Source organism: Anomaloglossus baeobatrachus, chromosome 8 (assembly GCF_048569485.1).
Source record: "Anomaloglossus baeobatrachus isolate aAnoBae1 chromosome 8, aAnoBae1.hap1, whole genome shotgun sequence".
Classification (NCBI taxonomy): Eukaryota; Metazoa; Chordata; class Amphibia; order Anura; family Aromobatidae; genus Anomaloglossus; species Anomaloglossus baeobatrachus.
The window spans coordinates 33,301,275-33,328,774 of NC_134360.1; the positions used below are offsets into that span (position 1 = coordinate 33,301,275).

The 27,500-nt window shown below is 44.1% G+C and overlaps 1 protein-coding gene across 1 annotated transcript in view; it reads right to left on the minus strand.

Annotated features, from left to right (window-relative positions):
* Positions 1 to 27,500, minus strand: part of PDZRN3 (PDZ domain containing ring finger 3) — a 326,421-nt gene that overhangs the window by 26,421 nt on the left and 272,500 nt on the right. Inside the window, 2 exon segments of the mRNA XM_075321422.1 lie at positions 139 to 226; positions 3,301 to 3,554. Of these exon segments, the coding sequence (XP_075177537.1) occupies positions 139 to 226; positions 3,301 to 3,554 (342 nt within the window).

Consider the following 27,500-nt stretch of genomic DNA (forward strand, 5'->3'; position numbering starts at 1 on the left):
TTGGCCGCTGATACTCATGAAGTAGAGCAGTTTCTGACAGATCCAGGATTATCGCAGTCTCCAGCTATGCAAGACTTCTGAAATTGTCAATTTGTGTACAGAACTAGCATTTAATTATCTCAGACATTAAAGACATACCTCCAATTCCAATTCATCTCTGTCAATATCTGGAGGCAATCCTCCCATGAAGTCATTAGGGTCAAAATATTCGTGAGGTGACGAATGCCTAAAATAAAAAAAAAAAAAAGTCAGGATTTGAGAACCCGCCCATTCCACGGATAACGACCAATTATTTTGTTTTTCATATTTGCATAAAATGAATTTGTCAAAAGTGCAAAACCTCCGGCCCGTATTATTCATAATTAAAAACTCAGAAATGGAAAGATTAAACGATAATAAGGACGATTCTTTTGGGGCGGATTGTGTTTAGGACAGAACTGGGGTCGGTTGATTTTTTTTTGAAATGCAAATGACCCATTAATACTACAGGAAGGCGTGCGAGGCATTCGGAATAAGCACAGAACTCGCCATTAATTTCTCACTTATTATCACAAACGAGACTAAAGATAACAGTAATTTATACTGGAACAGAAAAAAAACCAACATAATATTAAAGTGTTACAATGTGCAAAAATAGATGCAAAGTGCTGCCTTTATCTACTCCGTTTCCATGAAAATAAGCCCTAGTAGGATTTTTTGGTGTTTTTTTTTGAGTATGCTTAAAATATAAGCCCTACTCCAAAAATAATCCCTGCTGCGGTTCCATAAGGAAGAGGCCAAGGAGCTAAGAAAGTCAAAGAATATGGCAGGACTCTTCAAAGAAAGCAGACATCTCCCCCAATATTTAAAAAAATAAAAATTAAAAATTGCACTGATCAGGCCCCAAACAATTACAGTTGGCAGTACCAATGGTGGATGGGCTCTCCCACAGAGATCTGCATTGCTGTTAAGTCCCTACCGTTCCAGCTGCATTACATTGTAGCTCTCACAAATAGATTGCGTATCAGTATCACTTTGCGTGAGTGATACTGCTTCAAGTCACCAGGGGGAGCCAACCGCTGTAGAACACAGGGAGACCTGGCAACGATGCAGATCTCTATGTGAGAGCCCATTCAGTTAACAACTATAAGGTTATGTGTTGCGTTTTTTTCTTGTGTTTTTCTCGCGTTTTAAACTGCACTGTCAATGACAAACTGAGTGCTTTTGCTTCCCCAACAAAGTCTATGAGAAATCAGAATTTCCATGCGCACATTGCAGATTTATTGTCAACGTTTTATTTGTCAAATATGTGTCGAAATCTTTGACAACAAGAAAAAAAAAAAATCAGCATGTCAATTCTTTTTGCATTTTTGTCACATTTTGTCACCCGTAGAATTCAATGAGGGGATAAAAAATGAATGGCAAAATGCATGGTAACAAATGGGTTGCATTTTGTATGCGTTGTACCTGTGTTCTTGTCACAAAAAACGCTGGACACCCACTTTGTTCCAAAATAGAAAAAAAACATAGCAAGAGTGAAAATCTCTCTCTCTGCTTCATATTCACCGATCACCGGCACGGCTGTCACACTGCTCCCGCGGCCTCTCATTCTTCTTCCCATTAGCCTCATTACATATTCACTGCACTCGCTCGTTAGGCTCATACATATTCACTCCTTCCCCGTCTATGATTGGTTGCTGTCAGATGCGCCCCCACATTGAGTGACACCTGTCTGATTGCAACCAATCACAGTAGCCAGTGGGCGGGTTTATATCATACAGGACAATAAATAATTAAAAAAAAAACGGTGTGCGGTCCTCCCCAATTTTGATACCTAGCGAAGATAAAGCCTCACAGCTGAGGGATGGTATTCTCAGGCTGGGGAGATCCACGTTATTGGGAGCCCCCCCAGCCTAAAAATATCAGCCAGCAGCTGCCCGGAATTACCGCATTCATTTGATGCGACAATCCCAGGACTTTACCTGGCTCATCCAGATTACTCTGGTGCGGTGGCAATCGGGGTAATGAGGCGTTAATGGCAGCCCACACCAGCCACTAAGTCCTAAGTTAGTGATATCAGGCATCTATGAGACACCCCACATTACTAATCTGTAGGTGCAAGTAAAAAAAAACCTCCCAAAAAAATCCTTTATATGGAATAAAATACAATACAACAAGACACCCTCTTTCACTACTTTATTAACCCCCAAACACCTTTCCAGGTCCGAAGTAATCTACACGAGGTTCCACAGCGGTTCAGCTCTGTCCTGTCACAGCGAGCGTCATAGAACAAGACTGCCCACTGTAACTGCACACAGAGCAGCACAATCAGAATGAACTCGGGTGAACCCCTGACATCACAGCTGCGGGTCCCGCAGTACGGCATGTGTCAAGGCAGTGACATCAAGAGTTCACCGCTGTGAGGTTCAGGCTACTACTGAAGTGAGCCGCGCCATCAGTGACGTCACTCAGGTGAGTCCTCCACCTGCAGCTCACTTCAGTCGTGGTCTGTTTTGCGGTCACGGATGGAGGACTCCAGCTGTGACCTGAAATCACCTGACTGACGGCATCGCTGTCTCAGTTCAGTCACTCGGGTGATTTGCTGTCACAGGTGGAGGACTCCAGCTGTGGTTGGCTGTGGCTAACCTGAGTGACGTCACCGCTGATTGTGCAACTCACTTCAGTTGCTGCGTGGAGATCACAGCGGGCAGTCTTGTTTTATGGCACTCGCTGTGAGCGTCAGATGTAGCAGTGCTGGAAGCATCGTGGGACCTCGCGTGGAATATGTCAGACCTGGAGGGGTGTTTGGGGAGTTAATAAAGTGGTGAAAGAGGGTGAATTTTGTCTTTTATTGCAGATAAAGGATTTTTTGAGAGTTTGTGTTTATTTACTTTCACTTACACATTAGTGATGGGAGTGGGGGGGGGTCTCAGACGCCTGCCATCACTAAGCTAGGGCTTAGTAGCATCTGTGGGCTGTTATTAACGCCTTATTATCCAGATTGCCACCGCACCAGGGCAACGGGAAGAGTCAGGCCCAGCACCAGAATTGGCGCATCTTATGCCTTGTCTGCAGCGCCACCACAAGTAGAATGAAGCATTATACAGCTCCTATTGAAATCAATGGCCGGTCCTTAACACATGGACGCATTGGGTCCTCCAGAGTGGGAGACGCTCTTTGTAGCTGCTCTCACATTTCAGAATGGTGGACATCCCTGTTTATCGATAAAGTCCCCAATAGGATATTAAAACTTTGGTTTTCAAAACAACACCTATTGATCCTGGCAGGAAATTAAGTTTTATTTATGGGGTTCACACTTACTCCTCATTTATGAGATACGGGTCCAGAGCAGATACCGACGGAGATGTGGAGTTCATTTTAGTCAGGGCCATGATGTGCTCGAAAGTTATATCAGTCTGTGTCCCGGTGTCCATCATCTGCACATCGGAGGGGGGGCTGTAGATCTTTGTGCGAGGGGTTCTCCGTAAAACTTGCACCACGATGGGTTCTTTGGCTGTTTTAAAGGCTTCCACCGCTTGGTCATGTGTGGCTTTTGACAAGTCTTTTCCATTTACCTGCAAGAAAAGATTAAAAAAAATTATATTCAGACTTTTCTTTCTTCTGATTCACATCTTAAAGCGGACCTGTCACTTCCCGAGAATATATTTTTCTCTGGTGTAAATGCCGCTGTTCTCCTGAATCCGGCGATGTTTTTCTTTTGTTTCTGCGCCTCTCCATTCATGAGATATGGCCTCCTCTTCCCTGTATACAAATCTAGTCTTTCTTTACCAAGTGGGCGTGGTCCTCAAACGACTAGACCACCCCCACTTGTTAAACTGACAAGAATATTATACAGAGAAAAGGGGCCATATTTCAGGAATGGAGAGGCGCAGGAACAAAAGAAAAACATCGCCGGATTCAGGAGAACAGCGGCATTTACGCTAGGCAAAAAAAACGTACATATGTATGATAAGTGACAGGTTCTATTTAAAAGGGTTTTTTCAAAATTTGAAGACAGCATGTGATTTTTTTTTTCCAGAAATACTCCCACTCTTGTACATGCATTACCGGTCACAGATAATAGTGGCATCTCTTCCCTTCCCCCATTCGTTTTTGCAAAGGATCTATATATTTTTTTCAACAGCAGGGGGAGACAAAGAGCACATCAGAAAGCTCCTCCCATAGTAAATTTAATCTATTCTTCTCCTTAATAGGGACACAGATTAAAAAAAAACTTGTAGCAAAACATATTTAAAAATTTCTCCACCACTTTGTTAACCATTTACTGTATGATTGGCGATAATGACAATATCGGATGGAATTGCCCTTAAAATGACGGTAATGACTGATGTAGGTGGGGGAGGGGAGTCGTGTATTTACTTGTGATGGCTCTGGAGAGCCTGTCTAATGGACTCATTATATTTTACACATGGAAGGCTTCTTCCCGGCACATTTTTTTTTCTCCACGTATGTTCACCCTGTGAATTAAATGAAGCTTTGTGTCTGCGTTATCTCTGCTGTACCAGTGTTCATGGCAGGACGCAGGCAGCGGAACACATTGATTGCCTCCAGCGACAGGTAATAAACAGCTCTTATCATACAGGAGGCGGCAATCAATATTCTTAGATATTTGTTGTTAAACACCCCAAAGGTTGTCCGGCGGGTAGTGATGCCCCCTACAATACCATTACCTCCCCCCAAAAAGAAATGGAAGACTGTGCATATAACCGGCATTATTAGGATTGTTTTGGAGTTTTTTGTTTTTCAGAAACAGCGCCCCCCTTTGTTCATGGTGAGTGTCTGGCATTGCAGCTCAGGCTCCATTTGACTGTTGCAATACCAGACACAGCCTATGAGTAGCGCTGCTTCTGGAAATATGCACAATTTCGGTAGTATCCAAAATTAAAACCAATTTTTTTTATAAACCCAGTGGAGATCCTCCATTGTTTGCTTTGGATAATCTGTGCAAAATAGAATAGGAATGTGCAATGCTTCATTTCTCCATGGGGGGCACTGTGGGGAGATGAAACACTTAATACCAGGTTACGCCATAGACTATCATGGAGGAAGGGGATATTTTGTGATCTGCTTGTTGTTAAGGGATCGAAGGGATTGCCCAAAATGGTGAATCGCTGTAGTGTTCTGGGACACACTACCATCATATAACATCACTGAAGCCCATATATAGTCTCCCTGTACTTAGATCCAATGCCACATGGTACGTCCATGGCAAAACTAATGCCACATGGCACATTCATGGCAAAAGCAATACCATCATGGCACAATCATGGCAAAAGCAATACCATCATGGCACATTCATGGCAAAAGCAATGCCATCATGGCACATTCATGGCAAATCCAATGCCACATGGCACATTCGAGGCAAATCCAATGTCATCATGGCACATTCGAGGCAAATGTAATGTCATCATGGCACATTCAAGGCAAATCCAATGCCATCATGGCACATTCAAGGCAAATGCAATGTCATCATGGCACATTCAAGGCAAATCCAATGCCATCATGGCACATTCAAGGCAAATCCAATGTCATCATGGCACATTCATGGCAAATCCAATGGCCATCATGGCACATTCGAGGCAAATCCAATGCCATCATGGCACATTCGAGGCAAATCCAATACCATCATGGCACATTCGAGGCAAATCCAATGCCACATGGCATATTCGAGGCAAATCCAATGTCATCATGGCACATTCAAGGCAAATCCAATGCCATCATGGCACATTCAAGGCAAATCCAATGCCATCATGGCACATTCAAGGCAAATGCAATGTCATCATGGCACATTCAAGGCAAATCCAGTGTCAACATGGCACATTCATGGCAAATCCAATGGCCATCATGGCACATTCGAGGCAAATCCAATGCCATCATGGCACATTCGAGGCAAATCCAATACCATCATGGCACATTCGAGACAAATCCAATACCATCATGGCACATTCAAGGCAAATCCAATGCCACATGGCACATTCAAGGCAAATCCAATGTCATCATGGCACATTCGAGGCAAATCCAATGTCATCATGGCACATTCGAGGCAAATCCAATGCCATCATGGCACATTCGAGGCAAATGCAATGTCATCATGGCACATTCGAGGCAAACGTAATGTCATCATGGCACATTCAAGGCAAAAACAATGCCATCATGGCACATTCAAGGCAAATGCAATGTCATCATGGCACATTCAAGGCAAATCCAATGTCAACATGGCACATTCATGGCAAATCCAATGGCCATCATGGCACATTCGAGGCAAATCCAATGTCATCATGGCACATTCGAGGCAAATCCAATGCCATCATGGCACATTCAAGGCAAATCCAATGCCATCATGGCACATTCAAGGCAAATGCAATGTCATCATGGCACATTCAAGGCAAATCCAGTGTCAACATGGCACATTCGAGGCAAATCCAATGCCATCATGACACATTCGAGGCAAATCCAATGTCATCATGGCACATTCGAGGCAAATCCAATGCCATCATGGCACATTCGAGGCAAATCCAATACCATCACGGCACACATTCAAGGCAAATCCAATGCCACATGGCACATTCAAGGCAAATCCAATGTCATCATGGCACATTCGAGGCAAATCCAATGTCATCATGGCACATTCGAGGCAAATGCAATGTCATCATGGCACATTCAAGGCAAATGAAATGTCATCATGGCACATTCAAGGCAAATCCAATGTCAACATGGCACATTCATGGCAAATCCAATGGCCATCATGGCACATTCGAGGCAAATCCAATGTCATCATGGCACATTCAAGGCAAATCCAATGCCATCATGGCACATTCAAGAACCCATATTAGGCCAAGGTCCACACAATGAATCCTGTTTACAATTCATATGTAATGCTAGCCGTTGTTGAGGCGGTGAGTTAGAATGCACCTACTGGACCACAGGGGGGACCTAGGCTTACCCTGAAATGGGAGAGAGTTAACTAAACACCTACCAGGTATACACCAGAGCCCAGATGGTGAGGGACAGCTTAGCTGCTCGTAGACGCCAGGTGCCACTCCCAGAGCAGTGTCCAGGACTGTGGCAGCCGACCCTCAGGGCAAGGATGGACTCAAGTACAGACAGGCAGAGTCACTAGAGCAGATAGGTGCAACTGTGATAGCTGATATAGACACTGCGGCAGGTGTAGGAAGGTATGGAGGGCTTGGCAGATACTGGGAGGTAAGTACAGATAAGCAGGTACAGGTAAGGGCAAAGGATCAAAAAAGACCTGATAACTAGCTAGCTAGACGTACATTAGTAACCATATTGCTCAGGTACCTCCCCTAGTGGGAGGATGCCTTAAGTACAGAGTGCCTCTCAGCCATAAGCGGAGAGGCACTTCTGCAAATAAGTGCGCTGGCTCTTTACGAGAAAGATAATGCGCACATGCTCCTGAGGGACCTGTGCGGGGTGCACAGGCCCTGGAAGGAGAAGGTAGTAGGGATGGACTAGGAGGACCACGGGGAGGCAAAGAAGGGTGCAGTCCAGCCAAGGATGCCGGCACTACATCATAGATCTTGTTAGAGGGGAGTTCCATAAAAAAAAACAAAGTTGGCCTTGTTTCAGTAAATCAGAATTTAGAGTGGACATCAAAAAATATGGTGTCACTTTATTGTCCCTTTTAAAAATGGCCGCCATTTACTAACGTTTTCTAAAGGCATCAATAGCAACTGTGCAGCAATAAGAGAGCTAGAGGTATTCAATTCTGTAATATATTTCCTATAACCTTCAGCCCCACCATCATATAAAACAGTCATTTACGAGACATAATGGAGCTGCTAATGTGTGACAGAACATTATAAGGCGCTATAATAGACGGTGCCCCCTGTAGCACAAGGTGGCGGCACAAAAAAACAAAAAAACGTGCTTGGATTTTTTTTCTGTGTCGCGCTCCTTTAATCTTCTCTAGACCATCAGTATTGTTACCGGAGAGAAGGGAAAATTAAATTAACTATATTAAAAGTCTGCAGTCCTTTCTCTGCTGCCGTCAACTTTCGGAGCACGACCTCTGCTCTCGCTGGTTCTGTGTAATGAGTTACTTTATTCTTGCGGATTTTAATAACTTGCTCAATGATCTGGAAGTCACAGAACTCGGAAATTATAACCTCAAAATCGCTTCTTCGGGGAGATGGTCTTCACCCTGCAGCTTACATGTTTGGTGGGTTGTAATGACTCCTCAACATACTGGAAGCCGAATGCCCAAAGGCCCCTGATGTGATATCCCCATGGGTCAAGAGGCATATAATATGCTTTGCTCGCTATGTGAATATTATGGAATGGCTCCTAGTGGCAGCTACTTACAAGTATTTAGGAGCCACGCAATGTGGCCTTGCGTCCCGAATTACGGGACTCATGGTCAGTTAAGCAGGTTTTCAGGTTTACTGTAATTTATAATCAGAGCCAGATTTCCAATGCATCTATGGAGATGCCAATATAGGTGCCTACAGCTGAGACATGAATTGGCAACAGATGTGCCTATGAAGGTGTCTATATGTGATGCTTTGATTTGTCATGTCTATGAAGGTGCTCAATAGGCTCAATAGAAAATGCTTTGATTTAGCATAGGACTTGTGTCGCGGGCGGAAGGGCCGCGCTCGCTACGCTCGGGTCCGCGGCTGCTGCTCGGTGGCTCGAGCGGTGGGCCAGACCCGGGGACTCAAGCAGCGCTCCTCGCCCACGAGTGAAAAGGGGGCGGTTTGTTTTGGGAAGATACTTCGTGACACCACCCACGGGTCGTGGTGATTATGGGCACCACTGCTGCTGGTGACGGGGATCCCGGGAGAGATGGTAGGGAGCAGCTAAGATGTTGTCCCCTCCGTGGGTAGGGGGTTGGTGATCCCGGGACGCAGGATGGCCTGAGTGCAGGGTTGCAGGGGCAGCGCGGTGCCGGATGGCACTGGTGTACTCACTCAGACACAGATGCACAGAGTCTATGGTAAACCAAACGGCTGGATGGACGTGTCCCGCAGCCGGCTGCAGTGTTTGTGCTCTCCCCGGACGGCTGATGGTGGCTGTCTTTCCCTGCACCTTGGTAGAATGTTCTGACTCCTGTGGTTGCCCACCGGTAGTCCGCTCCCCGGCGTATAGGTACCGAAGGAGCCCGTTTTGCCCGCAGGTTCTGGCCCTTGGATCTCTAGCCTATGGCGGTGGCTGTGTATCCTCACGGTATGGACTGTTGCCTTCTGTCGGGTCTTGGTTGTTAGGAAACCCCTGGGGTTCCGGTCACACTCTGATTTGACCGTTGTAGGCGGCTCCAAGCCTAGTCGGGGTCCGATGGCCCTACCTTTGTGCTTAGCTTCACTCCGCTCCCCAGCTCGATACCGGCGGGCCACCGCCCGACCCCAGTCCTACGGTTCCACAGAGATCCACTAACTCCTGCAGACGGCCACCACCGTCTGCCAACCTTGCTGTTTGTGTCTGGGCCCCTACCCAGACATCGACAGTTTCTGTCCTCTCACTTTCAACTCTCAAACGAGTCTGTCTCTTTTCCCGCCTCCAGGCCTGTGAACTCAGTGGGTGGGGCCAACCGCCTGGCTCCGCCCTACCTGGTGTGGACATCAGACCCTGGAGGGAGGCAACAAGGGTTTTTGTTTGACTGGTGTGACTATCCAGGGGAGGGGGTGTGTGTGTTGTTATGTCTGTGACTACCTGGCTAGTCACACTTGCTCATGACTGTGCCCATTGATGTTCCTGTAATGTGATGTTTTGATGAGATATAGAATATGTCTTTGGAGGAGCCCATAGAAGTGCCTATAGGTGATTGTTTGATTTGGCATAGGACATGTCCATGAAGGTGCCCATCATAATGACTATAGATGATGGCATAGAATATGCATTTAAAAGAGTTAATATAAGTGCCAATAGCCAATGCTTTGATTTGTCACAAGGTGTGCCTATGAAGGTGCCCATAGAAGTACCTATAGGTGATTCTTTGATTTGCCATAGGACATGCCCATGAAGGTGTCCAGTAACTATAGATGATGCTTTGATTTGGCATAGAACGTGTCTTTCAAAGAGCTAACAGAAGTGCCTATAGGCGATGTTTGATTTGGCATAGGGTGTGATTATGAAGGAGCCCATTGATGTACCTATAGGCGATGCTTTGATTTGGCATAGGAAATGTCCATGAAGGTGCCCATCATGGTGACTATAGATATGTTTATTTGGCATAGAATATTTAAATGAACTCAGAGGTGCCTATAGGCAATGCTTTGATTTGGCATAGGTGTGCCTATGAAGGTGCCCTCAGAGGTACCTATAGGTGATGCTTTAATTTGACATATGATATGCCTATGTAGCTGCCCATAGACGTGCCGTTAGACAATGCCTTGATTTGGCATAAAACATGTCTGTTAAAGCTTATATAAAAGGTACTTCATAGGCACACCCTATAACAAAACAAAGTGTTGCCTATAAGATTTCTATAGAGGTCCCTATAGGTGATGCTTTGACTTGGCATATAAAGTGCCTTTGAAGATCTATAGGTGATTTGATTTGGCATAGGGCGTGCCTATGAAGGTGCCCATTGAGGTCCCTATAGTTCTGTTAAATTCGTATAGGGTGGAAATGCCTATGAGTTAAGCTTTGTGAATTGGTTCTGTAATGTATTAAGAAGTAAAAATAAAATAAACAGCTTGTAGTTAGGAGATATATTATTATTATATATTAATATATATATATATATTTTATATTAGATTATATTAATATATATATATATATATTTTATATTAGATTATATTAATATATATATATTTTATATTAGATTATATTAATATATATATATATATATATTTTATATTAGATTATATTAATATATATATATATTTTATATTAGATTATATTAATATATATATATATTATATATATATATTATATATATATTATATATATATTATATATTATAATATAAATATATATTATATATATATATATATATATATATATATATATATATATATATATATATATATATATATATATATATATATATAGTCTTTAGGGTCGGCTGATTGATGACCAAAGTCTGAGGTGTGAAGAATGTGATATCTATAGGGGGTTGTTTATTGCAGAGTATCAATTAATTTAATGCTAAACCTTATATGAATTTGAAAATGTATACCTACTATGGTATTCTCAGGTGAGTCTAACCCTAATGGGGGCTCTCCCCTTTGGATCATACCCATTAGAAAGGTCTCCTGGAAAAAAAAACTGTCCACCTTGCTTAAATATCCTCACATCGAATGATCAATCCTTCTAGTGCCCCCACAGGTGATTGGAGGTATTACCCAGGAGCCCGTCATCTGATGGGATTGTTTGTAAAATGCAGGACAGATCAGGTCATCCATAGAGAGCTCCTGAGGATCCTGAGCACAATGCACCTCCATTATCTATAAATTTCCTAACAGGCTAAATTAAAGGGATTTTCTTGAGTGGACAAGCTCTGTATAGCCTATATTAATAAGTGGCATCAGCTGTTTTTTATATTCAATCTGCAGCAGGGTTAAAACAACATCTCCGCACTCAGCCCATTATTGAGGCCACATCTGGGATCACATTGTGGTATACATAAGTCAGATTCATAGGATGATAAATGACTCTTGGGCCTGAGCCATTGTAAAGACTAATGTATATGAACCAATGGTCATAACAATGGAAGCTAATATGTAGCATTGAGGAGCAATGGATGGGTGTCCTCAAACCAACCACTCATGTGCTACCACCACCAATGACAGTGTAGAAGATGGGCACATCAAGGATGGTCCCTGTGCAGCACCCTGGGCTAATTAAGCAAATAAATTTTAGGACGCACTATGCCAAGCAAATGAGACCGCACGTGCGTTTATATATCACTAAATACAGGTACTAAGGACCGTATAGGCTTTTTTTTTCTCATGGTGCGCCACTCGTTGCATTCTAAATTCCTTCCATTATTGGCACTTGATATTCCTTTGTCCTATATACCGTATTTTTCGTTTTATCACATGTACCCAAATTTAGAGAAGGAAAATAGGAAAAAAAAAATTAAATGTTAAAATGAGGGTCTGTCTTAAAATCCTAGAGCGTCTTTATCCTATTTGTCACCAGGGAGAAGCGGCTCAGGAAAGTCATACGAGGCAGAGCGATGCTATGGGCTATGAGCAGGGGGTGTTGCTGCACAGGAGGGTTGGCAATACTGCGAGCTCAGGGGTGTCGTGGTAGCAAGTGCCACTGATCTTCTGGTGGGCTGTCATGGTGGTGAGAGCTATTGATCTGCCGGCGGTCTGCAGGGTGACACTGCTGTGGAATGACTCAGGAGGGTCACAGGACGGTGTGTCTCGGCAGCGGGTGCCATTGATCTGACTACGGGCTCCATTGAATCACCAGCAGTTGACGAGATGGACTTCAAGAAAATGGCCGTGGAGATGGCACGTGCGCAGATAGGACTCCGCGGCCATTTTCCTGAAGTCCATTGCGGCAATCTGCGCACGCATCGCCACCATTTTTTTTTTTTTTAAGTCCATTGCATCAACTGCGGGCGATTCATTGGAGCCTGCAGTCAGCTCAATAAACCTGCCGCCGAGACACCTCATCCTGTGACCCTCCTGAGACTCTCCACTGAAGGGACATCCCCACTGCTGCCATGACATCCCCGCAGCCCGCCCGCAGATCAATAGTGCCCACAGTGACACTCTCGAGCCCATCCTGTGACCCCAGTCTCCGTTTTATAAGATGCGCCCCCATTTTACACCCCAGTTTTGAGGGGAAAAAAAAAAAAGTGTGTCTTAGGCCGGTTTCACACATCCGGCATTTCACCGCTTTGCCGGATTCGTCACACTCCAGTACAGTGCAATACAGTACAATGGCATCGCGGCAAGCTCCGGTCACATGACCGCATGTCACCGGAGCTTGCCGCGATGCCATCGTACTGTATTGCACTGTACTGGAGTGTGACGGATCCAGCAAAGTGGTGAAATGCCGGATGTGTGAAATCGGCCTTACAATCCAGAAAATACAGTATATGTTGACTGTTAAATTTACTCTACTCCGACATCTTGAATACAGTTTAACATATTTGCTCAAATTGCCCCTTTCTTCCATATAGTTTAGTATATCCGTCTATATGGTTTATTGTATGAAGCCTAGGCACCAAAGGCTTTTTTGTGTTGCCCACAACAAAGGGATGACATAAGATTTTGGAACCAAGTAGAGTCCTCGAACTACAGCTGTCTGACCCGGTTATTTAGCGGCATGGCATGGTAAACATTTGTATGCATTAAAGCGTTTGTTGGGCGCTCTTTATTCCACTATGTCGGGGAGGGAAATCTTTTATCCAGTCTTCTGTAACCACAGCAAATCCCGTGATACATTGAGGGTCTATTCACAGACGGGCATAGACCCTTGTTTTCCATCCAAACCTCTCCTTTCTGGTCTAACAAACATCTTTATTGAATTTCTAAGAAGACTTCAATTCACGAAAAGGATCCGAACCATAAAGAATTTGTGGATCACCAGAAACGTTTTTCCATTTTTCTTGTGAGATTCAGTAGAGCGGTTGAGGATACCAATTAATTCTACTTGATATCCCTGGTTAATCCTTTCTTTCTTTCTCCAAAAAGACCTTCAACCATATTGTGCTCTAATAGACTCCTTCCTCCGTAGGCTCTATTCACAGAGATGTATTACATAGCACCAAGTCCTGAAGACAAATTACATGGGTTCACTCGGTTCCCCTATCTTCTCTTTTCAAAGAAAATGAAAAATCAGCTTTGGAGGGACTTGGAGAAAGACTCTTGTCCGAATCGGAGAAGCCAAAGACCAATGTTGTCAGTCAAATGCTCCTGTAGCTTTCAATGTTTTGACATTGACATACGATTTAGATTCAAATACAAAGCTTTTAAGGAACCCTAACAGGTCAGGTTTAAGCCAAGGGTACACCAACCACAGTGGCAACCCATGCTTATTGGAGAGAGGGGCCTTGTTGGGGGTTGTCCTACCTTCATTATTGTTGGGTAGGACTCATCTCCAACGAGCTCCTAGAACTCAAGGTTTTTAGAAGAGTGTGCGTGGTGGGAAGCAAATACTAAACCCTTCTATCCTTTGTGGCAAAACGTGACACCATAGTGGCCCACATTTGGGCAAGGAGACAGGTTTTGTCAATATCAACTTGATTATGCCTTGGTCATGTTGATTTTCTTCCAACTTTTCCAGAGATTGTGGACTCCTCTGGGGTGTCAATGTTGTTTTGATGAACACTTTGCGATACATTCTTTCGTCAGAGTGTAGTGCTCAAAAAAACCAGAGATCCTTACTAAGCCTATTTGTATAGCTTTCCAGTTCAAAACGCTTTGTAGATGTGATGCTACTGACTACTTAGGGGAAGTGTGGGTGGAAGAGTGGTCAGGAAAGCCGTGGTCTGTTAACAGGAGGACACAAATTAGCACAAGGGGAAAACAGAGGAGTAGTCAGTAAAATATGGGAGGGTCAGAAATCCAGGAGAGCATGTAATAAGCTCAGGGAGAACGCAGAGACGTGTTCAGGTGATAGTCCAAGGTAAAAAAGGCAGTTGGTCAAGACAGGAACAGGGAGCGGGCAGAGAGAGGAGTCAAACAACAGTTCGGGGTCAGACAGCAAGGATCAGAACACTAGCAAAGACACAAGCCAACAGCACAACTGCAGAACCGAAAATACAACTGGCAAGGTTCTGGGTGAGCATGCTCAGTAATAAGCACCAACATGGAATCCCAATGCTGCCAATCAAACTACTATCTCAGTAACTCAGGAAAGCGCAGCAGAGCATCTACAAAGGCAAGATGCTCTGCACAAATGGAATCGTGAAAGTCAATACTTGTTTATCATACTGTCTTCCCTCTAACTATTTTACCAGCACTTCCTTTAGGTTAATGTTCAATTAGAGCCACCACCTTTATAGAAAGAAAGTCCGAGTCATCTCAGTTCATCATCTGGTCTCAGGAATGTGACCTCTGAAGTCAGAATTAATATGAACATTTTTGTGGCTTTTACATAATTACGGCCCATAGACACTGTGGGGCGTTTACACTCCGGCAATTCCTAAGTGGCGTTAAGGAGTAAATGCTGGCCGTAGCCTCGTAATTAATTAGGGCAGGGAAGATTTTGATGCGTTCTGCACATTTTCTCCATCCATATGCTGCACTTTGGCTTCTTTATGTGACATGGGCTGGATAGGTCCCTCCCCACCACCTGCTTCAAACCCGTAAGCAGATGTATAGATGGTGGAGAAATGAACATGAGTAGTTCGGGGAGTGGCATGACATCATTTGGAGGATAGAGGATGCAAGGAAAGAACCTCTGTAGAGAAGTGTTGGTGCGAATACGAGTATATGTCATACATGTAGTATAGCAAACGGTAGATTATTTTTGACAGATTTACCACCCTTCTGATATCCGAGTTCCTGGTTTTTAGGAACAAACATAGGGTCATATGTGCAAAAAAACAGGAATGGGTTGTCATGTATTGCTGTCACTACAAGGAACCATGGTGGTCACTTTGGGGGTCACTATAGGTGCCAACTAAGGTGAACTGTTTATGTAGTACCGGGGGCACTGTGCTTTTAATTATGGATGTAATTGGGAGGAACTGTCTTGGGGGCACTGTGGCTATAATTATGTAGGAAATTTAGCATTATTATGGGGTAATCCAGGGGAAGAATGCATTATAGGGGTACTGTGCAATTATGGAGGCACAGTGGCGGTCATCATAGTTGTACTGTAGCTATGGTCATGGCGTTATTCGGCCCTTGATGAGCACAGTATCTGGTATAGGGTGCACATTGTAGCCCTCAATATTGAGGACCTGTAACCCTGATTTAGGCCAGTGTTGCCGGAATTGTGGAAAAATCGGATTGTTATAGGGATACTGTGGGGACACTAGGATTGCCCCTATGGCTGTAATTTTGGGGCACTGTCAGTGTCATTATGGGCACATTGTGGTTGGAGTGAGAAATGCACATTGTGGACGTCATTCGGAGGCACTTTTGTTATGATGCAGTATTATTGTTATTATGAGATATTACTAGTGTTGCTATGAGGCATTAATATTGTTGCTATGAGACAGTATGCAATGAGGCAATATTCCTGTTCTTCTGAGGCAGTATACCTGTTGCAATGAGGCAGTATTACCATTCTTATGAGACAGGGTTGCTGGTGCTATGAGCCATTACTACTACTGCTATGACACAATGTTACTGTTGCTACGAGGCAGTATTACATTTTATATGAGGCAGTATTACATTTTATATGAGGCAGTGTTACTGTTGCCATGAGCCAATATTACTTGTTGCTACGCGGCAGTATTACATTTTGTACGAGGCAGTATTCCTGTTGCTATGAGACAGTATTACTGTTGCTATGAGGTGATATTACTGTTGCTATGAGGCAGTATTACATTTCATACGAGGCAGTATTACTTTTGCTATGAGACAGTGTTACTGTTGCTATGAAGCAATATTACATTTGTACCGCCCCGGGGCTCGGCCGGCTGCTGAGCCGCTCGGATCCGGGCTCGTCGGTGGGTGGCTCGAGCTTCTCCCGGACCCGGGGGTCACGTCGCTCTGAAGGGATGCTGGCGCTACGTGAGGGGTGGTGTTCGGTGGGGAGGTCCACAGCCGAGGCCGCGGTTGTTTTTGGGCGTTAAGTTCGTGACGCCACCCACGGGTTGTGGTGAATGGATGGACACCACCGCTGCCGTTGACTAGGCTCCTGGGGATGGTGTTCCGCAGCTTGGTGTTGCCCCCCCCCGTGGGTAGGGGGTGATGGTCCCGGGGGCCCGAGGGAGGTGCTGAGGCGAGGGATGGATGCGTGCTGGCGTGTCGGTGAGGTGCGGCTCAAGGGCACTGTTGTACTCACTATTACAGACACGCTGGAGTCTCTGGTAAACCAAACAAGATGGTGGACGGTGCCCGCAGCCGGCTGCGCTTTTCCCCTTTTTTTTTAGGTTGGTGGTTTCCGCCTTTCTCCTGCACCTCAGTTTTAGTAGAATGGTCACTCCTATGCCCGAGCAACGGTAGTCCGCTCCCCAGCTTTGTGTGCGTGCCGGTAGAGCCCATTTGCCCGCAAACGCTGGCCCGTGGGATCTCGATGCCTGAGCGGTGGCTTTCTATCCCTCTTGTTGGGCTGTTGTCTTCAGTCAGGTCTTGGGTGGGAAAGGACCTATAGTCCAGACCCCAATCAGTGAATTCGACTCGGTCCAGTGACTTCTGGGCCTCGTACTGGGTCTGAGTACCCCTCCTGGTGCTCCGATTTCCAATCGGTTCCCCGGTTCGGTACCGACGGGCCACTACCCGGTCCTGGTCCCTTACGGTTCCACCGGCTGTAATCCCAGCTCCTGCAGGCGGCCACCAACATCTGCCTCCTGGCCACAGGGTATCCGGGCTCCAACCCATATCCCTGACAGACGTCCAAACTTTGCTACCTCTCGTCACTGAACTCTCGTCACTGAACTCTCGTCACTGAACTCTCGTCACTGAACTCTCGTCACTGAACTCTCGTCACTGAACTCTGTTTTTCCCGCCTCAGGCTCACCGAACTCCTCTGTGGGCGTGGCCAACCGCCCGCCCCCGGGTGTGAACGTCAAGTCCTGAGAGGGGTGACTCAAGGTTTTAAGGTTGGCTGCTGGTACCTTTTTAAGGGGGAGGTGTTTGTGTAAGGGCCTACCTGTGACTACCTGGCTAGTCCAGGGCGTCACACATTTCATATGGGGCAGGGTTACTGTTGCTGTGATGCAATATTCTGTTGCTATGAGCCAATATTACTGTTGCTACGAGGCAGTATTACATTTCGTACGAGGCAGTATTCCTGTTGCTATGAGACAATATTACTGTTGCTATGAGGCAATATTACTGCTGCTACGAGGCAGTATTACATTTTGTACGAGGCAGTATTCCTGTTGCTATGAGACAATATTACTGTTGCTATGAGGCAATATTACTGTTGCTACGAGGCAGTATTACATTTCATACGAGGCAATATTACTTTTACTATGAGACTGTATTACTGTTGCTATGAGGCAATATTACATTTCATATGGGGCAGGGTTACTTTTGCAATGAGGCAGTATTACAGTTCTTATTAGGTAGTATTACTCTTGCTATAAGGCAGTATTACTGTTGCTATGAGGTATTACTATTTCTATAAAGGCAATATTACTGTTGCTATGAGGTGGTATTGCTGTTGCTATGAGGCAGTATTACTGTTGCTATAGGCCACTGTTGCTATAGTGACGGATCCTAAATAAAACACTAGACCTGGCACACTGTTTTCTCCCTGGAGTCATCGTACTTGAGGTATCGATGCCCCACGGCCCTGTTGCTCCATCACATAGCCAGGCCTGAGTGACATTTTCATAAATCAGGGCTGATTCTCCAGCCCATAACTGCGCCTGTCGTACATTCGTCCTGTAATAATCCTCTCAGGAGCCGCCGCCGTTTTGTCTCAAGCTGACTGTTTGATTGTTCGCCTGCTCGTAAGTGAATATTCCTCTATTCACACGGATTTATGTGTAATAAAAGGATCTTCCGAGTGCGGATTCACACAGAAGGGCTGCATTATTCATACGCAAGTCAAGAGGAACATTTCAATTGCCGACCGCTGATGTATGTCTAATTAAGCAGAGGGACGTTGGGAGCCGCGCACACAGGCGCCACGATCATTACAGGGCAGTTTTATGGAGATCGGAGATCTTCCAAGCTGTCAAGCCGGGGATTTGTCGATGTGCTTTTTTTTTTTTTTTTTTACTTCTCCCCCCTTCATTTTGAACTCATTTGTGATAGAAATCTCGGCCTTGAATGCAATTTGCGCTGAGAATAACACAAATACTTTGATGTCTGTGTGTTAACGAGCACGCACTTCGTAGAGACCGCCATCCGGATCTGGAGCTCAAGTTTGGGGGAATGTGACAAACCCCCCCCCTCCCATCTCTCCTAAGATAGAAATCGTAATTCTGGTGTATAGTAATGTCTCTTTGCTATTCCTCCTGAAAGTGACTCTGAAACAGGCCCTAGCTAGGGAGCGGATGGGATGAGTGCTTAGTCAACCCCACTCTAAAGAAGACAGTGATAAACAGGGGGAAAAGTAAACAGATAAGTTATCTCCAGATGACTCAGGGAGAGGAACTGCAAACAACAAGGTTTCTCCAGAAGGATGCAAGCCGACTGCTTGCACTGAAGACTTGTGTTAAGGGTATTAGACCTATCACCAGCACAGAGTAAGAGGAAATGAGGGTATATAAAGACACGAAGGGCAGTGCTGATATGAAAAAAAGCTGAAATGATAAGGAACTCCGCAGGGTTCTAAAAGGGAAAGGGATGAAAAATAAGCAGAAATAATAGAAGGTCAGGGAGCAGTGTGCATAGCCAAACACTGTGACCTTCTATAGCCGGACACCACAAGACTGTCACCTGTGACACTAAGATTACATAGGTAAACATACCCTAGGTTTAGTGTCAACTAAGGGCCACATACCCAGAAACATACACTGGCAACCCCTTCATGTAACCTAATGGCTAAAAATGGGGGTCTGGTATCAAATCTGTGATCAAGAGGATGTATTTAGCTATGGGGCCCCCATATTATATGGCCCACAGACACCCTGTAGTCAACTTCTGGTATTCAGGTGCAAAAAATGTTGATTAACTTGTTCCTGATACGCTCACAATATGGGGGCTATTACATTACAGTAAGCTGATCTGCTCGTGTTATGTAACCCAAATCCTAAAAAGGTAGCAGCCGAGCACGCAACACCTGTATGTGGGGGTGTAACAAATCCTCTGTCACAAGTGATCAATCATCCTGAAGAAGAAACTACTGCAGATGCTCATCACATTTTAAGAAGTCTAGTATGCCATTATGTTCATATTAATTGAACACTAGGTGGCAGAATATCACAATCTTGCCGCGCCTGTAGATAACTGGTTATTTTTATAAAAGCGGAGACAACTCATCATGCACTTATAAGTGAATGTAAACTTTCTTCCACCATGTAAATTTTATTTTCAATGTTCTGTGGTTCAGCATATAACACTCAATCCCTTAGATACACGAATACACACACACACACACACACACACACACACACACAAAAATGGATAATGTTCCTAAACACACTTCAAAATCCGCAATAGACGACCGCAAAAGGTGCAAGCTGAAGGTTTTACTTTGGCCCTCACAGTCCCCTGATCTGAACATCATTGAAAAGCTGTGGCGAGACCTTAAAAGAGCAGTGCATGCAAGACGAGCCAGAACTGGAAGACTTCTCCAAGGAAGAGAAGTGCATGCAAGACGAGTCAGAACTGGAAGACTTCTCCAAGGAAGAGAAGTGCATGCAAGACGAGTCAGAACTGGAAGACTTCTCCAAGGAAGAGAAGTGCATGCAAGACGAGTCAGAACTGGAAGACTTCTCCAAGGAAGAGAAGTGCATGCAAGACGAGTCAGAACTTGAAGACTTCTCCAAGGAAGAGAAGTGCATGCAAGACGAGTCAGAACTGGAATACATCTCCAAGGAAGACCAGTGCACGCAAGATGAGCTAGGAATCTCACAGAACTGGAATACATCTCCAAGGAAGAGCAGTGCACGGAAGATGAGCCAGGAATCTCACAGAACTGGAAGACGAGCCAGGAATATCACAGAACTGAAAGACTTCTCTAAGGAAGAAAAGTGCATGCAAGATGAGCCAGGAATCTCTCAGATCTGGAAGACGAGACAGGAATCTCAGAGAACTGGAAAACGTCTCCAAGAAAGAGCAGGGCATGCAAGACGAGCCAGGACTCTCAGAGAACTGGTAGACTTCTCCAAGGAAGAGCATTGCATGCAAAACAAGCCAGGAATCTCACATATCTGGAAGACGAGCCAGGAATCTCAAAGAGCTGGAAAATGTCTTCAAAGAAAAGCAGGGCATGCAAGACGAGCCAGGAATCTCACAGAACTGGAAGACGTTTCCAAGGAAGAATGGATGAAAATCCCTCAAAACAAAGATTGAAAGACTCTTGCTTGCTACAAAAAGAGTTTACAAGCTGTGATACTTTCCTAAGGGGTTGCTACTAGGCACTAAGGGTGCCTAAACTTTTGCATCAGCTAACTTTCCTTTTTTGTTAATTTAAAAATGTAAAAGATGAAAATATTTTTTTTTTGCCTAAAATACACAAGTAAATGTGTCACCTTTAACTTTATGCCTTTTAGAGATCATTTCATTGTCAACTTGCTTAACTGTTCACAATAACCGTAATTTTGACTAGGGGTGCGCAGACTTTTGCATTTTACTGTAGAATGGTTTTCGCAGTTTCGTAATAAAACACAGCACAGGGTAAGATGCTAATTAGTGTTATTTCATCGCCATATTTCTAATTACTTTTTTCCAATCATTTGTATTCCCTGATTCAGCTGTCATCTTGCTTTTTTCTCTAATATTGAATTCCTCAGTTCCCTAGATGCTGGCAAGGCTCTGGTGCGGAGTGTGGCAACAATAATGATTGCTCAAGAATACATGTCAAGCCAGGTAGTCACAACAGGCATCACATGATTTAAAGGGTTATTCCATTCTTCGGCATGTTGTTATCTCCTATCATTTGGACAGGAGATCACTTGCTGATTGGTGGAGACTAATTGATGGGATCCTGGGGCTCTGCAGAGTACTTAACTACATTTTTAGGCAGTCCTAGATAAAATGAATGGAGCACATGTCCGACCACATCGTCACTGAGACGGCCCCTGCAGAGCCACATTCTTGAGATTGGAGGGGGTCCAAGCAATCAGACCCCGACTGATCAGCAAGTTATCTATGATCCTAAAGGAGAGAATAACTAAGGGATTTGAGGCAGAAAAACAAAATTCCACTTGCTCTAAAATTCCACTTGCTCTAAGAAAGCGAAATCGGAGAAGAAAATTCAAATAAAAATATATAAATATACGATAATGGACTTTTTGCACCAAACACTCTTCATCGTCCGTATGAGAATGCATATGATAAATCCGCGGCTCCGGCTCTTTGTATCCAGAAGGGCAGCACATTTTTTAATGATTTCTCCATTTGTGCGATGTGACCTGTAGCCGGTAATAACTAGGTGTCTTCATACACATTTCATTAAGTAATTACAGGTACAATAAGGCATTCTGCACGACAAGACGGAGGAGGAGGAAGGGGGGACATCGCCGCGCATTAGGAGGCGCTGGCGCGGCTCCAAATCCCTTAATGAAGAGCGGCTCTTTGAGTTATTAGTGGATGAAGAGAAGACTCGAACATCAGCTCCGGCTGTATTTGATCCGCTTTGTCTCGCTGATGCCGGGATTCAGGCAAACAGATGCCCTGGGATTGCCGGCTTGTAATTTATCACTGGATTTTCTGTACCTCGAGGGTCCATGTTGTACGATTTCTCCACTGGTTGCATTCCTGACATGCTGTGCAGCCAATATATTGCTATTAAAGGGGTACTCCGATCTTAAAGTGATGGGATATATCATATCGTACAGCCAATATTATACTATCACTTTAAGATCGGAGTACCCCTTTAATAGTAATATATTGGCTGTACGATACGATATATCCCATCACTTTAAGATTGAAGTACCCCTTTAATAGTAATATATTGGCTGTACGATATGATATATCCTATTAAAGGGGTACTTAGATCATAAAGTTATGGAATATAGCGTATCGTACAGCCAATATATTGCTATTAAAGGGGTACTTCAATCTTAAAGTGATGGGATATATCGTATCGTACAGCCAATATATTGCTATTAAAGGGGTACTTCGATTTGAAAGTGATGGGATAATATCGTATCGTACAGCCAATATATTGCTATTAAAGGGGTACTTCGATTTGAAAGTTATGGGATATATCGTATCGTACAGCCAATATATTGCTATTAAAGGGGTACTCCGATTTTAAAGTGATGGGATATATCGTATCGTACAGCCAATATATTGCTATTTAAGGGGTTCTTCGATTTGAAAGTGATGGGATATATCGTATCGTACAGCCAATATATTGCTATTAAAGGGGTGCTCTGATCTTAAAGTGATGGGATATATCGTATCGTACAGCCAATATATTGCTATTAAAGGTGTACTCCGATCTTAAAGTGATGGAATATATCATGTCTTTATGGTGGGGATGTCTATGGGCTTATAGGATGTGGATTTAGTGCTGTGACCCCTTTACTGTAGGGGTCCCTCTCAGAAGCAGATTTACCATTGTAAACTAATGCAATGTTTTATGCCAGGGTTAAAGGGATTATACAGAATTAGAAAAACATAACTACTTACTTCTAAAAACAGCGCCACCTCTGTCTTGTGGGTTGTTTGTAGTATTGCATCTTAGACCAATTCCCATAAATAGGACCAAACTTTAGTCTTGTAAACAATCTGCAGTTTATTTTTTTAATTATGGACATTCCCTTTAAGCAGGTCTTATTTAAAAAGGGACAGTATAGCCTACTACTGGCAACATCAACAGTATTATTCCTGTTTTCCTTGGTCCGGTCTAATTTTTTTGCATAACACAGACTATTTCTTTCAATTCATTTTGTCTCCCCCTTCTCCTTCCCTATTTAGTGTTACAATGTATGACACATCAGATAGACAAAGGGGAGGAGCTGAGTTGCTTTATCTTTTGGCTGGGAGGTAGCTTTCTGCAGCAGAATCCTCATTGTTCAGTTTGCACTGGAGACCACCCTTTTAGGTAAGGCCCCCCCCCACCCTAGACCCAAGAAAAGCTCCTGGGCATCAATGGAAAATTTATTTTAGTGCGATTCATATTACCATTGCAGAATTCAGAACATCCCAAAATGCACATTTTAGGGTGTGGTTTGACTAAGATCCGGCCCTTTCCTGTCCTAGGATTGTCATGCTAGGTATACTGAACGAACGGCGAAAAATAGAGGGGAGGAAGGAGGGAAACCCGTTGTCTATGGAAGGGGGAGATGGTACCCTTGATAAAACCTTCCACTGGCCCCTGGCTCCCCTGAAGTCACTAGATAGGTTCAGTGCCTATGCGCCGAGCAGGACACCTGGCCCTGGCTGACCCTGAACTGGACCCTAGGTAAAGAATGGATGGTATGAGTGCTAGTCAACCACACCAAGTCCTAAAGAACACGCAGGGAAAACAAACAGGGGAAAGCAAACGAACAACATATCCCCAAGATAACTTAGGGAGAGGAACAGCAACATACGTTTCTCCAGATGAATACAAGCTGCCTGCTTGCAATCAGGACTGTATAGAAACTTAACTATCACCAGCAACATACCAAGGGTAAATGAGGACCATAAAGAAACTTAACTCTATCACTAGCAACATACTAAGGAGAAATGCAGGTATAAAAAAACAGGGTTAGGGATACTGATAAGCACCTGAAAAGAAAAGATCTCTACAGGGTCCTAAAGGGGAAAGAGTAAACAGAAAAGACACACAAAGCCCCATTCACACCACAGCGAATAGGATGGAATATCAAGGAGCAGGTTGTGCAGCCAAATGCAGCGACCTTCTGCAGCCGGACACCACAGGGTTGTCTGTCAACCATGACCAGGATAATTTGGACTGTTGGTAAAAAACTGCTGGCCTTTGGCTACCTGCAGGCACCAGAGCCCCATGCCACCTCTATGCGTACCTTTAGCTACACACCAATTTGTCCCTGTATATAGGTACAATTCATAAAAGCCATCCTAGAAACCAAGATTTGGGCGGAGTTAATTCTTAAAGGGCATGTCCACTTCTGCACATCTATATGGGATGACGAGGTCTCTTCCTTGGAATAATAATATTACCGGATACAAGAACGTCAATGTTAAACAAAAAGTCAAATTAAAAAAAAAAAAAAAAGACACCCTTAACCGCCCCCTACTGGCATTGAGAAATGGCGGTCCCATTAATCTAGTACCTGAGCTGGAATGATCGGCAAAGAACAAACCGTGTCCCATTATTCATCCCTCCACATCTGCTGGAGCCTCGGGCGCGGGGAGACAATCAATAGTTTGTGCTATTAGTTAACCAAAGGGAAGTCTAACAGACAGCGATAACGTCTCGAAGACACGAGGACAGCGCAGGAAGGTGCTGCAGCGAAGCGTTAACCCTTTTGGTCAATGTTGGATATGTATACTTTTGCAACCATTTTTCCTTTGATTCAATATGTCGTAAACGACCTCCCGTTTTCTGTATACAGCTCTAATGCAGACCTATGTCTCTCTGTGTTTACAGTCTGACCTCCCTATCACACCGCCTTCCATCTACCCTAGAAATCTTTCTACTACGGAGCTGGTCTGTAGTCTGTCATCCATTGGCCTGCATAGGAGCTGCATACACAAAACGGTAGGAGATTGCATGCAGCCTTCATTAAAACAATCTCCTACCGTTTTGTGTATACAGCTCCAATGCAGACTGATGCGTCTGTGTTTTCAGTCTGATCTCCCTATCACACCAATTTCTATCTACCCTAGAAATCTTCTACGGAGCTGGTCTGTAGTCTGTCATCCATTGGCCTGCATGGGAGCTGCATACACAAAATGGTAGGAGATTGCTTTGCTTTAATGAAGGCTGCATGCAATCTCCTACCGTTTTCTGTATGCAGCTCCCATGCAGGCAAATAGAAGACAGACTATAGACAAGCTCCAATTTGCCTGCATTGGAGCTGCATACAGAAAACGGTAGGAGATTGCATGCAGCCTTCATTAAAGCAATCTCCTACCATTTTGTGTATGCAGCTCCCATGCAGGCCAATGGATGACAGACTACAGACCAGCTCCGTAGAAGATTTCTAGGGTAGATAGAAATTGGTGTGATAGGGAGATCAGACTGAAAACACAGACGCATCAGTCTGCATTGGAGCTGTATACACAAAACGGTAGGAGATTGCATGCAGCCTTCATTAAAACAATCTACCGTTTTGTGTATGCAGCTCCTATGCAGGCAAATGAATGACAGACTACAGACAAGCTTCACAGTAGAAAGATTTATAGGGTGGATGGAAGGCGGTGTGATAGGGAGATCAGACTGTAAACACAGAGACGCATCGGTCTGCATTAGAGCTGTATACAGTAGGAGATTCTTTTAATGAAGGCTGCATGCAATCTCCTACCGTTTTGTGCATGCAGCTCCTATGCAGGCCAATGGATGACAGACTACAGACAGGCTCTGAAGTAGAAAGCTTTATAGGGTGGATGGAAGGCAGTGTGATAGGGAGATCAGACTGTAAATACAGACGCATTGGTCTGCATTGGAGCTGTATACACAAAACGGTAGGAGATTGCATGCAGCCTTCATTAAAACAATCTCCTACCGTTTTGTGTATGCAGGTAAATGGATGATAAACTATAGACAAGCTCTATAGTAGAAAGCTTTATAGGGTGGATGGAAGGCGGTGTGATAGGGAGATCAGACAGTAAACACAAAGACGCATCGGTCTGCACTGAAGCTGTATACACAAAACGGTAGGAGATTGTTTTAATGAAAGCTGAAGGCAAAGTTGCTTCATTTCCCATTTTGGATCTACAGAAACAAAAAAAGGGTCTATCATTATCTGTCCACTTGTGGGGGCCTTTTATAATTGACCCTATATTCAGACACAAGACACCGCTGGATTATGCTGCCATTTTTATATGGATATGTATACTTTTGCAACAATTTTTTTGTTCTTTCGATGCGTCAAAAACACCCTCCCGTTTCATGTATACAGCTCCAATGCAAAACTATATGTCTCTTTAGTGACACTACCGACAATGTGATGTCATATCTATATCACATCACACTATGTCCTATATGTAGTGATGTCATCACATGCCCTGGAATGGGTAGTAGCCATTTCTTCTTGCCTGGTGGTCCCAAGTTCTAGCCCTCTTGGGCACAAAATAACAAAAAGCTGACCGACATTTTTCCTGGCGCACATATAGACTCGTGTATACATGATGCATACAGAGAAATGATAATGGATCTCAATGAGCTGCCCTTTGGGTAATGTAGAATGCGCAGCTGTTCCAGAAATGAGACACAATCTGGGCTCCTCTCTCCTTATATTGCAGAGGGATAGTAAATAAGCAAGATTTATCACAAATAACACAATACTTAAAAAACAAATAAATAATAAAATTCCATGTCTTATGGGTTTGCAATGCTCCTGCCACTGATAAAACTTTTCAATACGGCAGTAAAGCAAAGCTACCTTGCACACACTGCCCTCTAGTGGCCAAAAATGAAAACTGCACCTTCTATTTTATGCAAAAAGAATAAACTTTTCTTTTGGGCAAAGTTATTTTCCTTGATCACAGTTATGATAATTAGTCGGCAGCGTTGGCAAAAATGGGCCCCGCCATGTAATCCATACAAATATGGGACCAAGTGGATGTAAACGCCGTAGTACTCCAAACAAAGTTATTGTCATCATCTCCTATTGGCAAAACTTTAGAGAATTTGGCATAGAACCGCCCCTTGGGATAAAATCTAGTCCTGACCTTTTGGAAAAATTGCTTTACTTTTTC